At 42.8% G+C, this 16,015-nt stretch overlaps 2 protein-coding genes across 3 annotated transcripts; both read left to right on the plus strand.

Annotated features, from left to right (window-relative positions):
• Positions 1-6,335: 6,335 nt before the first annotated feature.
• LOC311353537 (regulator of G-protein signaling 21-like) lies at positions 6,336-8,177 on the plus strand (the record flags this gene model as incomplete). Its single annotated transcript, XM_084473456.1, has 5 exons — positions 6,336-6,412; positions 6,971-7,066; positions 7,259-7,314; positions 7,557-7,723; positions 7,986-8,177. 5 exons carry the CDS (start codon positions 6,336-6,338, stop codon positions 8,175-8,177), a joined length of 588 nt encoding a protein of 195 aa, XP_084329582.1.
• Positions 8,178-12,340: 4,163 nt separating this feature from the next.
• On the plus strand, positions 12,341-14,641 carry LOC311353536 (regulator of G-protein signaling 21-like). Of its 2 annotated transcripts, none has more exons than XM_084473455.1 (5): positions 12,341-12,930; positions 13,477-13,536; positions 13,861-13,922; positions 14,077-14,243; positions 14,424-14,641. In XM_084473455.1, the coding sequence occupies exons 1-5, from the start codon at positions 12,839-12,841 to the stop codon at positions 14,613-14,615; spliced, it is 573 nt and encodes a 190-aa protein (XP_084329581.1). In that variant the 5' UTR covers positions 12,341-12,838; the 3' UTR covers positions 14,616-14,641. The 2 variants fall into 2 exon arrangements, with proteins under 2 accessions (XP_084329581.1, XP_084329580.1); XM_084473454.1 differs by having other exon boundaries at positions 12,344-12,930; positions 13,858-13,922.
• Positions 14,642-16,015: the final 1,374 nt, after the last annotated feature.

Here is a 16,015-nt window from a genome sequence, read left to right on the forward strand (position 1 = left end):
CAAGATGGCGGCATTGTTGACGCATGCTTAGAAGCCGAATGCGATATCTAGTCAGTATATATATCTATGGTTAACCAAGACTAGATCTGCCCTGTCTGGACAACCAAATTATCTTGTTTGTTTTATGCTTGTTTTGAAGTGTTTGACACCTAATATCTGGCATTATATATAAAGGGGAAAAAGGACAAGAATTGATCTGTCCTGATTGTCATCGTCAACAATGTGCACTATATCAAAAGCCTAAATCAAACTTCTGGAGAACCAGACGTTTGACATAATGTGCTTTTACTAATGTGCTTTTACTTGAGGGTCTCTCTCTCTCTACCTCTCCCTCTCTCTCTGTAATTCCCAGGGCTAATTACACTAATAAACTGCAGTGTTGGGAGTTACTTTAAAGTGCCAGCCAGTCCCCCATTAATGCAGACCAAAGCGTTAGGAAGTGTTAAACAAACTCACGCCTGACAACCACTTAGACACTTACACGTTGCCCATCAGTTAATGAAACACACATCTGCTGTTGGCACATAATATTCTCTGCACTGTTATGAAAGCTATGTTCTGTGCTCTTGTTGCAACAACCAGATCAGTGGGCCCAAAACAGGGGGGACATTTAGATTTTATTGTTGTGTCTCAGAAGTACTTTCAGTATTTTCCTGATCACATTTCCTTGACGTTGTTGTACTTATAAATAGCATCACTCAATTAAATTAAATTCCATTGGAGCCTAACTCTTTGTAAGTCGTCCTAAAAAAGAAATTGAAAGAATTTATTTTTGTCAGGGACTTTTTCTTTTGTGCTTGTGTGTGTGTTTATGTATTTTGTTGCGCATGTCTGGTATTTGTGTCTGTCAATACCTTACTAACCCTAACTCTAACCAAAGGAGGAAACAAACCTTTTATGCTAAAAATAATACATCAACAACAAAAACGTAGCATGTTAAATAGTCCCCCATTTGGGGGAATTTAAGTTATAAAGCATGGATTAAATATATTTTAATATAATACAAGCTTCTTTTTATAACACATCATAGATTACTTTTCTGGACCAGAGCATGTGAGTGACACGTGTTGACCCATTTGTCTCTAATTAGATTCTCTTGTTGCTTGACGTCCACTCTTCTCTTCCTGCATGCTTTCAGCACAGCCACATGGATTACTGTGTTTTAATCTCGGAGTCACATCATCATTACCACACCCTATTGTTTTATATGAATTAATGAAGAAAGGAATGAAAACCTGATCTATGAGAAAAGCAATGCCGAGTGTATTGCGGTTATCTCAGGTATGCACAAAGGTGTCATTATAAAAATGAAACATTCAGAAATAGAACAGGGTGTGTAATGTGTCAATGTCAATCTGTCAATGTGTCAAAATATGAATAGATAAGTAATTGTAAGTAATTCAGTAATAAGTGAAAAAGAAAGAAAGAAATGGTTCCATTCTTCAGAACAATAAATCATCTGATGTTAAGTTTGTCTGAGAAAACCGATGATAGCAAAGTCATTGCAACACATTGATTTTAAACATTCATGTTTTACCATCTACTCTGTGTCTGTGTTTGGTCATATCAGGGGGCTGATGAACATTGACTTCAGTTTACTTGGGCATTTGGAAATGAATGACTCTTTCTGTTCAAATCCATTGCCGGTGTACGAGTATGCAAGTTAAAAACACGACTGGTGTGCAGAGAGATGAAGTCTCATCCCATAATCATGGTTCAGATCCCACTCAGAAGGAAATCCTGTTATTAACTGTGAGGTCACGCATAGCTCTGGATATGTGAACCCCACTGTCCAGCCTGTTCTCCAATCTAAACGACTCGCAAGGTGAACGTTTTCCTGCTCAAGCACCCCGATCGGCTGGTTGAAACCAGCAATACGTCAAGTGTAAAAAACTTTAAAATAAAAAAATAAAATAAAAAATCATATTCCTTTTATTCTCTGTGGAAAAAAAAACTATATTTTATGATTGTTTATGGTAACATATCTAGTGAGAAATGTGGTTTTATATTCAAAATTGTTGTTAATTGTATTTGATGTTTAGGTTGTTGTTAAAGTGGTGTAATAATGTCGAAAATTGACATTATTTGCGACTTTTTTTTGCGATAAGTGGTAATATTCCTGTTACGTCTCGCCCTGCTCCTTAGAAACGTCATTCCCTGCCCCTGTGTTTCCCACCTGTGATTGTTCCCTGTCGCGTTGATTGTTTTCCCCTGTCCCATATGACCTCTTCCCTCCTAGTGCATTTAGTAAGTGTGTTTCCCTCCTTCTGTGTCAGTTTGTCTTTGTTCTTCTGTGTCAAACTTTCCAGCATTTTCACAAGCAATATTTACTTATTTACTTATACTTAATTATTTTATTCCTGGTTTTTCTACTTCTTCTCCCGACTTCGCCTTTTGTAAAATACAGAAAGTAAAGAAAACTCTTGTTAACAAGACATTTTGCTTCCCCCCAGAGATGCTTCCCCCCAGAGATGTCACAATGTTGAAAGGGACACCTAGTTTGTAACATTTATAATACTGCAAATGCAAGGGCTTTCATCAGTATTTACTTGAAAATCTTCAAGATTATCACTTTAATGCATTGCATTTTTATATGGTTGCTATGGTTGTTGCTATTGAGGCTGCTATTGCATACTGGCTACCACGTAGACAAAATGCTGTTCAAATTATTTTCTTGTTATGTGTTATTTTATGTAACTTATGTAACTAACTAAAGATTTTCAACAGACTAATACAACAATTATCAACATGGGTGTCCTAGCATTACAGGAAGTGATGCAATTTGCAGCTGAGGTAGGAGACACACTCTCTGCCTCGCTCCCTTCTAAACCCAAGAAGGTTTATGGGAGTGAGTGCGGTTTGCAGTAAAAATCTCTACAAAAGAGTGTTCTCTATTAGCGAGACACTGGCCAAACTGGCTGGGAAAGGAAGACGTAAGGCTGAAAAAGTCCTCTATATGCCGATCAATAGGATCTTTGGTCGTACACTGCCAAATATGCCCGTCTTATACCCGCCTTTTTCCCGGCATGGTCCACGCGTTTACACTGACCGAGGATATATACCAGCTTGACATCGCACCCCAATCCCCTCTCGAACCCTACACATATTGGGGGTTTCATTTTCATGAAAATGCGATTCGACTGCATCACGGAACCAGGCGCAGGACTTGAGTAGAGATGTTGATGACGTAGCAACATGAGTAGTTCTAACTGGAGAGACAGTGAAATCCGCAAGCTGCTGACCATCATGGGAGAGAAGGTGATGCATTCGCATTTAACTTAAGGTAAAAGAAATTTAACTTACGGTAAAAGATGGTGCGATCTATGAGAAAGTAGCAGAGGAAATTTCCTGACGAGGATTTTCTCGGGATAAAAAACAAGTGGTCAGCAAAATAAAGAATATGAAAAGCGTTTTTGCACTTGTAAATAGTTAATCGTGTTTGTAGCATACACTCAGATGTAGTCTACTCATTCTTGCATGTGTAGCGAGGGCAATAGGGGGGAGAATTAAGGTGGGAACCCTCAACGCCACCAGGGGAATTACACCCCTGAAAATACAGTATAATATGGTATGTTACTTTTGTGTTGTTGAATATTATTGACAATACTGATAAGGCAAGCAGGTTCGTTAAACTGAATGGACAGAGACAGGAATTCCAAAATAAACCAAATTTTTATTTAAATCTGAAACAATCAAAATGTGCATAAACTGAAACTGCTGAGGATAAGGATTAGTGTGCAATATTAATAAACAAGATAGCTAAATTAGGAGAAAATATTCTTTATTACAGTTAGCTAAGATATTTTATATAAAAAGTCTAAAAATCACAATCTAAAATAGCAGTCCAAATTAAAAACAAAACCTACCAGGCTAAAGCTGAGGCCAACCGCTGAGAGGCAAACTACGCCGAGGAGTGCCTAAGGGTGCTACCACTCACCTCAAGTGCCTCACATCAATTGTCACTGCAATCTAAAACTGGTGAAAAATGTATTGTATCCCAGTCCTTTAACTCGCATGCAAGTGAAGGGACCTCACCATGGATGCCTAGCCTCGCTACAGTTTGGCCCCCAGCTCCAGCCTAAAGAAAAATAACTAATACAGTATCAAAACAAACATTTAACCCCCAGTTGGTTCAATAAACCCAAAGTATTTTAAGCACAAAAAGATGTTAAGCAAAACAAAACAACGTTAAGACAAAACTAAAATATGGCAAAACTAAAGTATAGCAAAACTAAAGTATAGCAAAACAGCACCAGGTGAACCACCACGGGTTTGAGGGAATGAGTCCAAACTCATGCGATCACAGGGGGCTATCCTAAAGATGGTTGCCACAGCCACAGCCGAGACAGGAGCCATACTGAGGCACAATGGCACACAGCTGCCTTAAATAAGGGCCTTGATTAGGGGATTGGAGCATTTTCGGGCTGCATTCAAGAGCACTATGTTCAACTAGGGTTTCTACGCTGCTACACATGCAAAATATGAATAAACATTCAGAGTATGCCAATTATTCTAAAGAGGTCTCTGTGCGTAGTCCTGCCTGCTCCAAGAAAGCCGGCTCCTTGATGAAGGGGGAATATACAGTACCCCCTTGGTTTTATACAGGCAAGAGAGTGAAATTGTAACATCTGCCAAGCCACGACTGTACCAGCTTGGTAGTGTAAAAATCCCTAACGGCGAGTGCATTCCCTTTCTGTTTACATGATTGCATTCATTGTCGGACGTTGACTGTAGTCTATTGCTCCCATGATGTTGGATTGGAAGTCCATCTTAATATCGGTCTGTTCTGGTGTATGGAAACAAACTGAATATACTGCAGGAATCAAACAGCTCAGGGAGGGCTGGGAAACTCCTACATCTCCTTAATCCTACTGAAACATGCCAGTAGCCAAAAACCTGAGGGTGGAGTGGACCGCCAAAAACTTTGTGCCGTTGTGTGAAAGGATGCTCCCTTCTTCGTATGCTGACCGCAGCCCCCGCCACATCCTCTTACAACACTAAATCTGCCACTTGGCGTGTGCATGAGGCTTTCAGAAGGGAGTTGATGAGTGTATTTTCACAAAAAAACAGAGGAAAACATGTATTGTAAATACTTGAAGTAGATATAACTGCATAGTTTTCACAATTGCCAGTCTTACTCTGTGTTGAATTTAAACTTTGGTGGAATTTTGCTAACCGCGTACTGACGCATATAACCATCACCCCATCCTACCATAATGGGGTACCCATACTAGCATAACCCCGTACTACCATAAGCCCATGCTACCATAACCCCATACTGGCATCACCCCATACTATGATACTACTTTAACCCCATACTACCATAACCCCAGACTACCATAAATCCATACTACCATAATCCCATACTACCATAACCACATATTAGCATAACTCCATACTACCATACTACCATAACCCCATACTTTCATACTACTATATCCCAGTACTACCATAACCCTATACTAGCATAACCCAATACTACCATAACCCCATACTTCCATAACCCCATACTATCATACTACCATAACCCCATACTTCCATAACCCCATACTATTATACTACCATAACTCCATACTAGCATAACCCTTTGCCAAGATAGAAACATATAACACGTATGGGCTGTTTTATTAAGGTGTTATATGTTGTTTTTATTTTTTTATCACATGACACTGTTATTTCAGCAGCTACATGAATGCAACCAGAGGAAAGCATGTGTTGTAAATACTTATTGTAAATATAGCAAAAATATAGCAATGTATAGTTATGAACGACAGACCTAGTAAAAAAGAGGACATGGTCCAGCTCACTCAACAGCTTCTCTGTATGTCTCTCTCTATCTCTCTCTAAGCTCTTTATATCTCGCTCCTTTGTCTGCCTTACTTTGAAGATTGCCACAACACGTACCACTCATCGAAGTTCAAAGGTTGTGTGTGTCATACAAGAATTGGACAGGATATGAAGAAAAACGTAAAGAAAAAAAAGAACTCATGTACAGTAAGGAAGGCCCTGTTTTTTTTCAGTATTTTTCATCTTTTCTGTATTGTATTCTGTATTTGAATCACACATTTGACGTATCACTACGCTAGGTTGACCAATAATTCCCTTCAGGCCATCCGACAGTGTAAAAACAAAGTCCCAGCTGCATGTTAAGACAGTGAGTCAAATGTGCAGTCAGCCTCCATGCTATCTCCTGACATGTGCCAACAGGCCCCACGAGCGTCATTGACTGCACACCTTTCCTGCCCCGTGCGCTAAAGAAACGGGTTACCCAGTCGTGTTCGGACAGTTTCACAAACAATATATCGGTCTACCAGCATATCCCTGGCCATGTAGAGATGCCGAAACTTTTGTTTTCAAAGATCCGGATTTATGAGTTTAGGGATTTCATTCAGAATGCAAAGCATCCCAGACGGTAGGTGGATGTGTTAGTTCAGGATAATACAGTTGTACGATGCTTTTAGCATACGCTAACCAGATGATGTTGGCACACCTTCAAAGTGTGAAACGTCATAATATTCGACCACCCTGTTATTATTAAATGTAGTGTTGCATTGTCACATTTTATTAGGTCAAAGTGCACTAGAACAGGGTTGTATGCCTGTCTGTCTGTCTGTCTACCTCTGGCTGCCTGTTTGTATTTCTGTCTCTCCATCTGTCAGTCTTTGTATATGTCTGTCTCTCTGTCTGTCCGTCTGCCTGTCTATGTTTATGTCTGGCTGCCTGTCTGTCTTTCTGTCTCTCCGTCTGTCGGTCTTTTTGCATGTCTGTCCGTCTGTATATAGACATCTGTCTGTCTGTCTGTTTGTGTTGACATCTGTTTGTCAGTGTATTTGTCTGTATATCGTGAATATAAATATATATATATATTTATACTGCGTCTATATATATATAAATACCAATATATATATATATAATTTTGATATATTCTACATTTTGAAGCATCTTAAGAGTTGTTCTTTTGGTTTCCCAGGATGGATATCCTTCTGAGTCCGAGGAAGAGAAGGAGAGATGTTCAGTGTGTTGTGGTGAGGGACACACAGGCTAAGGCCAGTCCCTCAACGCTCAGGTAGGCTCCACGGGCCAAGGAAAGCTCTCTCTCTCTCTCTCTCTCTCTCTGTCTCTCTCTCTCTCTCTCTCTATATATATATATATATATATATATATATATATGAATACATAAATATACAAACAAATAGGCTGGTATTAGTATAATATATATGTATGCTATATATGTAATATATATGTCTCCTGGTGACAGCTCTCGAGAGGACAGCATACTCCATTCCAGCTTGGAGGCAATGTTAAGAGATCAGAGTAAGTGATCGTTCATGGACATGGTGCATATGTCAGTGTGGGTGTTTGTATTTATTCACTCTGGGTCACTCTGGAAATGCTCACAACAATAAAGCAACTACGGAATGGATTTAAAGTAGAAAACAGAAGCATTTGAAATTATCTAAATTATTCTGCTTCATTATCTTCTGTTCAAACACTTATCAAACGACAATTCATCACAGAATAAACAACAAATAACGTACAACCCCCCCCCACTACAGAACAGCTGGCCGCCTTCCGTGCCTTCCTGCGCTCGGAGTTCAGTGAGGAGAACGTGGACTTCTGGCTGGCCTGCGAGGCCTTCAGGCAGACCAGCTTGCCAGGGGAGCGCTGCTGGAAGGCAGAACACATCTACCAGGAGTTCCTTCACCCCAACGCACGGAGAGAGGTCAGTAGGGGGGGGGGGAGAGAACCGGCAACCTGCCACGAGTATAACACACATGGGAAACTCCACCGACTGCATACTTAGTAGCAGCTTGTCTCTTGTGAGGGAGAAAGAGAACGAGAGAGTGTGTGTTTGTGTGTGTGTGTGTGTGTGTGTGTGTGCGTGTGTGTGTGTGCATGGTCATAAGCTTATGTCAAAGAAAGTCATGCTTGAGTCATCTATAAAACTTTTTATTGTAATTGCTTCTACTTGTTATATGTTGCAGGTCAACGTGGACCACTTGACCAGGGAGAAGATCCAGGGCCTCCTGGCGGAGCAGCGGCCCCCAGCCTGGAGCTTCGACGAGGCCCAGAGAAGCATCTACCTGCTGATGGAGAGGGACACCTGGCCCCGCTTCCTGCGCTCCGGTGCCAGCCACAGTCTGAGGCACAAGACCAGCACTGTGTGGTACATTTAACCCACCCAGGCTGAGCAATGGTGTGTGGGAAAATATGACTGAAATATGGCCAGAAATGGGGACTATTATTCAAAGTTCTTGGAATTTATTCTGGGAATTTATTCTTGGATTTCTTTTCTTGGAATCTGTTCTTCAAATTGATTGGGCAACCTAGTTCCACTAAACTGTGTATTCGACAAATTATTTGGGGCATTATTATACACATTTTTCATTACAGTTTCTATTGTTTACATATATTTTGGTTGTGATAAAATTAACAGGAATTAAGGTATTTGATTTTAAATGAAATTAAATGTAAACCCTAGTGACAAAATTAATACTTTGATTGAAATAAAGATTAAGATGTTGTTTCTCTTCAAGTAAAAGCTAACGCTAAGGCCACTTTTATTATCTAAATAAATATACGATACATTGAAATGTCGATGGAACGATCATGAAGGTTAGGATGAGGGGGGAGGCAGGTGAAAAACTGAAAAGCTTGAGTATGTGTCAGGATAGGAGAGAGGTAGTACTGTGAGAGAGCATAACTACCAAACTAACACAGGAGATAGGGATGGAGATGAGCAAGGGATTTAGTGATGTTTGCTATGAGTCAAGTTTGAAAACGGTTATTAAAAAATTTCCTGAACTGTCGAGATGTTGTGTAGGCGATGTGAATGGATTCTGCTAATGTCAAACCAAGCGTGGTTAATGTTACAATTAGGGCTACTTTGTTTTCAATCTTCATTATTTTTGTATAATGTAGCCGATAAAACCTGGACTCATTTGCAACCCCGCTTTAAAGAACTGTGTGTGCGAACGTTTTGATGGATCCTTGGTGTTCAGAAATAAATCAGGAGGTCGTGACTGAAATGTTTAATTTTGTCCTCTTCTGTGACACAGAAAAGATGGGAGAAGTGTGTGTGTGTGTGTGCGCGTGTATTCCACACTTTCACGTTTCCAGGACCTTCTGTTTTGGTCACATGTCAGACATTTCCATGTCTTCAGCTAATAAGGGTCATGGATGACAACAGGGGTCCAGTAACTACGGATGTGTGTGCATGTGTGTGTGTATATGCGTGTGTGTGTGTGCGTGCGTGTGTGTGTGTGTGTGACAGAGAAAATTAGAGAGCTGAAAAAACCCATCTCCATATGCCCTTGACAGAATTCTGTAAATGGCCTGATTTCAGAGAGTTAGGCCTTAACATGGACATGGTGGCTGAGCTAAGAATAACTGCAGCCAGAGTTTGACCCAGAACCCTGGCCTAGACGCCACACAGCCACCAGGCGCAGCGGCCGCAACGGACCTCTCGATGTGTTCCCTTGTTAGGTAAATACCACATCACCATCACCATAGAATCACCAAAGGAGAAAGTATGGAGAAAATACAAGAAATAAAAATCTACAATAATAATTGTGTTAACTTGTGTCATGTAACATATGTTCTGTTACTATTATTCAACAGAAATGAAATAAAGATTTATAATCATCATTGTCATTATCATCCTCATCATCATTAATATAATTAGTGATAACTGACTGTTCTGTACAATTATCCACTGTTTAATAATTATCTACCGTTTAGGATCTGGGGTAAAGTTGTTTAGTTATTCACGGTATTTCAATTCCAGAATTAAAGTGAAATACTGGACGATAGCTCTGAAGCTATCACCAATTACGTGAAGTTTACCCCTTTAGCTCCTCCACACATTGATTGAGTGTTACAGGAACAAATTCAACTTTATTTATGTTTGAACTTGAAAGGAGGGCCAGAGTTGGTCATAGCGTTTCCAAGAATAGGGCTCTGATGTTCCCACGAGCAGCCCGGCCTCTTGTCGCAGAGACCTACTTTCAACTCTCTCTTGGTGTATAACAGTTTTGCAGAGAAAAGCACGCAAGAGGAACGGTTTGTGCTGTATCACATAGACACACACACACACACACACACACACACATCCCATGCAGACTGTAAGCTCCAACTTGCTGCATCACATTTCAGGAGGAAAAACGCTTGGAGCATGTGTAATCAGTGAACGTCTCATTTATTTTAAGTGGGAATAGAGACATGGCAAAATGTTGTCGATGACAGTGGTGGATGACATACAGTAGGTAGCTTTTATGTCCGCCTGGAAGATTTAATCAATCGGTAAGCTCGTCAAAGAATACAATCAGTTCCGCTTACAGTTTCCCTGATGTCTGGACATTTAGCGCTTACTTAAAGTGATAGGTAGGTGACCAATAACCCTTCACTCACGTAGCCAGGCTGTGACCTATTAGTGTACACTCACATTACGGCCAGCTGAATAAAGCCACTGCCACTGCACTCGGACTTCAAGGATTCAGACCAGACCCCTACAATGGTAGGGATGTGGGTCTTGGAGTTTATTGGAGTCTTGGAGTTTATTTACTGACTTTGAGATGTATATTAATACACTTTTTGACATTTTCGAGATTCGGTCACTGTGAAGTGGATGAATCCGGATCCTAACATCTGTTTAATTTGCGTTCTCTGCAGTCGCCACATAAAACCTGCGATAATGTCACAAATTTGAATGTGTGAAATGTGTTCAGTCTTGACTACAGCATGGCCTTTCCAATAAGTCTGGCTTTCGAACACAACGACCAACGTATGGTGCCATTAAGGGCCAGCCCCACCCGACGCGTGGCCTCACCACAGCAACGCCCTTGTGCTGGACGTGATATTGCGGTTTGCATGCCAGGCAAATCATTTTGGATACACATTTTTGAGTGCATTAAAATATCCCTATTACACAACCATCCCGATGTCCCTGGGGGGTCGGGCGAGGTGTCCCAGAGGCATGGACGTTCCTTCGCAGTGGAGCGAAGTTCTCGCCTGCATGCAACACCCGTTGCATCACACGTGGACGTGCTATTCGTCCAAGCGCAATCTGCCGCTGTGTTTTCTCTCTCAGGGCCCGGCACGGTTACCATGGCGCCCGTGCAAGGGAAGTGAGTCATGTATGTGGCGCGCTGCTGTGTCTGTGTGCCATGGTGGCGGTAATGGTCGGTGTTGCAAAACAGAGACGCCACCTCGGCAAATCAGAGAACCACGTCGTCTTTGTCGTGATCTTGAGTTTCACCCCCCCCCCACCCCCCACGGTCCACAGCTGTTCTTAGGCCTGGCTGCTTTAGGCTAGTGGAGAGATGACCATGGCGGCTGTGAAACCGAGCTTGCCGGATATCCCTTCCCAATGCCGCCTCCCCCCCTCTCCCACACTCTCTCTCTCTCTACTCTCTTTTGGTTCACACTGTTTGGTGTGACTTTGGTGACTGCTATGCCCCACTGCTTCTTCCCGTCTTTGGGCAAAATACAGAAAGCTCCAGCAATGGGCTGCTTAGCCCACGGTCGGCCCAAGGGTGTTTTCAAGGATAAATTGTGTTGTTATTAATTATGTTACTTCGTCGTCAACTTGCATTCATATTATTTATATGTTTTAAAGCTTTGGTTTGGGTATTCTTAACAATATGAGGACACTCCTGTAGAAGGTATTACATGGTTCGCTTACTTTTCTTCCAAGCCCATATTATCTCCACATCCGTGTTTTTGGGTGACTAAAAAAAATAAAGGCTTGGACTGAATGTTGCTCATTTCCTGTTGCCTCCATGCACTGTTGCAATCAAATTTGCCGTTTCCCCATTTGTTTCAGCGACACCATCCATGGTTGAAAGACCTACAAACACACACACACACACACACACAGCCACACACACACACACACACACACACACACACATACACACATACATACACATGCACACAGAGACAACTATCAGCCCTTTGGATCTTGTGTGGCCCGCTCCCCCAAAAGAACACATGGCAGGCGTCCCTTCAAAGGTCAGAATTTGCTTATTGCAGTCAAAGTTACTTGTCATTTGCATCTGTGCAGCCGGCCCTAAAAATAAATGGCCCCTGCGCAGCACGTTATCAGCCAAGGGCCACGCCGCTCCGCCAGGGGCCTCTCCGCCCGCTGGGTCCGCTCTGCAACGGAAGCGAAGGAAGGGGGGGGGGGGGGGGGGGCGGGTGGGGGGTGGGAGACCAGGCACTCAAGATGGAGGGCGAGCAGGGACAGGGGGTTGGGGGGGGGGGGCTGCAGATATACCGTGCGACAATAGGTTATTGTTGCTGCTGACCGAGGAGGCAGAAGGAGAGAGAAGGAAAGGGAAGCAGGGTGGGGGCGGGTGGAGTGGCTTGAGGTGTAGTAGGAGTAAAAGCGTGCTTCCTCTGGTGTTTTTTTCTGGGCAGCACCAACTCTTCCTCCTTTTTTCTCCTCTTCACAGCCTCTGTCTCTCTCTATCTTTCTCTCTCTCTCTCTCTCTCTCTCTCTCTCTCTCTCTCTCTCTCCCTCCCTACTTCTCTTGGTCTCTCTCCCTGTCTCTCTCCTTCTCACTAGCCTAATCTGAGGTCTGAGTGGAGGGTTTTTCTGCTTAGGTAACCCAGAGCAGTCCCCTTGGCGACGGGGAGACCTGGGTATAAAGAGGCTGGTCATCGTAAGGTGGGCGGGGGGAGAGGAGGGGGTTCCCTATCCGTGAGTGTGTTTGTGTGTGTATGTGTGCGAGTGTGTGTGTGGTGTGGTGTGGTGTTGTGCGGTGCGTTTCTTCGGCTGCAGCGTGAGGGGCAGCAGACAGCAGGAGAAGTGGGACAGTGCGGACGGAGGAGAACAATGCCCAGTCTAAGTGTGGGAGGAGGACCACTCGACACGGACATCTTCAACATGGACCAACATGGAGATGACAGGAGGCACAACGGGAACATGTGAGTCAACGCCTCATGGCTGTTGTTTGATTTCTTTGCTCGTATTTTTACATTTTTCACACTGCCTCATTGTTGCAACATGTGTTTGTTAATGTGTAATGTGGGAAATGTGTTATCCTGCCCTGGAATGAAAAGAACCACCAGAAATGGTGTTAGTTTGAACATGAATCAGTCTTTTAACCATATTTAACATGTTTTCATATCTGTTGCTGAGAAAGTTATGAACTGAATTGACTACGATGTCCTTAAAGCTAAATAGGAACAGGCCTGTCAAATCCTGATAAAGTAACAGGAGACTTGGATGCACCCTAAAGAAAACAGAACCATGTATCAGTGGATATATACTCCTAATATACAGCAGCTAACCCTGGTACTTTCAGTACTACCTGCTGAAAATAGTGCAAAGAAAATAATGTTATCTGCCCTCACTATGCCCCGCGTTCCCCTTTCTAATTACTAAATGCCCGACATACTTCCCTTGAAACTAAATATACAGCAGCAAATCCAGGAAGGATATATATTAATATAATTCTTATCTCTACACAGTGGAAAGAACTTTATGTGCCGACTGCAGTGCATGTTCTCACACACGTCGAGCTCCGAGAGGTAAAGAGACTTATTGACTGTTTTGCATACATTTCAGTGTGAAAAAAAAGCCAGCGGGAGCCTATGATTTCCATCTATGGTATTTTGTAAAGATTCAAATGAACTAGGAAACTATGTTTGCTTTGGCATGGAATGCATACACACACGCACTGACATACGCAGAACATTGACTAAACCTGTCTAAACTTGCCGTTTTATTTATACATCAGGAGTATTATCCCTTATCAGACGGTTATGGTGACATGAACTCTCATGCTGTTGGGACTACATTTTGAGCCCAAACGTGATTCTGCAACTTTCTAATCCAATATTCTCTCCCAGCAGGCTAAGTTTAGAGGATACCCAACAATGGTCACAGTCACTGGAAAGGCTCCTGGAATCTAAATGTAGGTTTGGTTTCTATGGGGATTAAATACTTACTTGTAAGAATTCCCAATTTTGGAGGGAACCCCATATTTTGATAAAAAACCTACAAAAAATAGAATGTCTTGAAGTTTTGTTTGAACTATTCATCTTGGGTCCTTGTGTGAATTCCTGCAGATGGGCTGGCTACTTTCCGAACTTTCCTCAAATCGGAATTCAGCGACGAGAATATTGAGTTTTGGCTCACCTGCGAAGACTACAAAAAGATCAAGTCTTCCTTCCGAATGTCTTCCAGGGCCAAGAAGATCTACGAGCAGTTCATCAAAGCGGAATCTCCCAAAGAGGTAACAGTGGTGAAATCTCATAAAAAAAAAAGATTTTCGCAACAATGTTCTTAAAAGAAATGGTCACGTTTCAGTCTAAGCTTCTCTTATTTCACATTTTCTAACACCTCCCACCCCAAACATTGTCTCCAAAGGACTGTATCTTTCCATTGCGCTAACAGTCTCCAACTCTGCTCCTAGATCAACATCGACCACCACACCCGGGAGCAGATCAAGAGGAGCGTCAAGGCTCCCACATTGTATTGCTTTGATGACGCCCAGAAGATTGTGTACGGACTGATGGAGAGGGACTCCTACCCGCGCTTCCTCCGCTCAGACTTTTATAGAACGCTCCTGGAGAACCTTACCGCCGACGCCACCGCCAAGGGGTGATACCACGGCAACAAGGAGGGGGGAGGTTCGCAGGATGCGGGGGGGGGGGGGGGGGGGGGAGAAAGAGTGACAACAACAACAACAACAAAAAAGACCGGAAACGAAAGGACACGTCCTAAACTGGAAATGCGATGTGCTCTGTTGAAAGGCTTTGGGGTGTGAGGGGGGGAGGGGATCCTTGCGAATCATTGGAGGCCTCGGAGTGACCACGAGTAGACCACAAGCAGACCGCCAGTCACCCACAAGTAGGGCCCCCCTGATTAAAAGTGGACAGAGTGTCATACAAAAGGAAGAACTGTGCTGAGGCCCAGCCACTAGAGGACCCCCACCCTCCCTCAGCAACCTTTGTTGCACCTGCCACAACTTCCACACAGTTTTTGTAGTATGCTCATGATAGCCATCAAGCCTGCCGTCTGTGTTTTTAAACTTGGTCTGACTGATGAATGAATTACCAAGGCAAGGCACCGCAGCTCCTTCACGCAGCTGTGACCACCACAAACACACACACACACACACACACACAGTGTGTGTGTGTGTGTGTGTGTGTGTGTGTGTGTGTGTGTGCCTAAGCCACTGCAGAGGTGTTTCCTGTGCAGATAAAGATAGAGGATGTAAGATGTAATGGTCACACTTTGTGAGCCTGTGTGTGTGTGTGTGTGTGTGTGTGTATCAATTTAAGTATTACCCTTTAAGGACCGCATCCACCGGACACACCATTGCTGTGGGAGCTTTTCTGTGGAGACTTTGATATTTTGCGCTCACATAGCAGAAACAGACCAACCACGTGAGCGATGCTGTTTTTGTTGTGACGTAGAGGGCGCCTTCCCGGCCACTTATGAGTAGTTGTTTGTTACCTTGGAAAAAGATAAAGATGAGTTGCGGCCGTTACCGAAGTGAAATGAAGTGATTAAAATGACTCTAGAATCGGGATGTTTTCATAGCATATGTTTGAAGTATAACCTCCATATGTGGTTTCTTATCTGCTTACAAAGCATGTTGTTTGAATGTAACATTAGATTAACTTATGAGTTAACAGATGTTTTATTTATTTTGAGAAGTCACTGTTTTGAGTGCAAAGTTTGCTGTAGATGATATGCTTGTAAAATATAACAACCCAATAGGAATAGGATGTGATTAAATTATTGAAATAAATAGATGATTGTTTTGAAGGAGCTTCAACACTAACGGCCCGACCGGGCCCTGACCAGACCCGGCCCAACCAGACCCGACCCGATCCGATCAGACCAGACCCGTTCGACCTGATGTCCCACGTCACATCACTCAACAACTTCTCTAATGCTGCTTGTCGGAGTTGATAACTTTGTCAATGAAAGTGTTTTTCAACACAAGTCTGTGTGGTCCACCACCAGTACATAGTGAAGCTATGTACTGGTGCCGGC

Source organism: Micromesistius poutassou (assembly GCF_964030765.1).
Source record: "Micromesistius poutassou genome assembly, chromosome: 9".
NCBI classification, from domain to species: domain Eukaryota; kingdom Metazoa; phylum Chordata; class Actinopteri; order Gadiformes; family Gadidae; genus Micromesistius; species Micromesistius poutassou.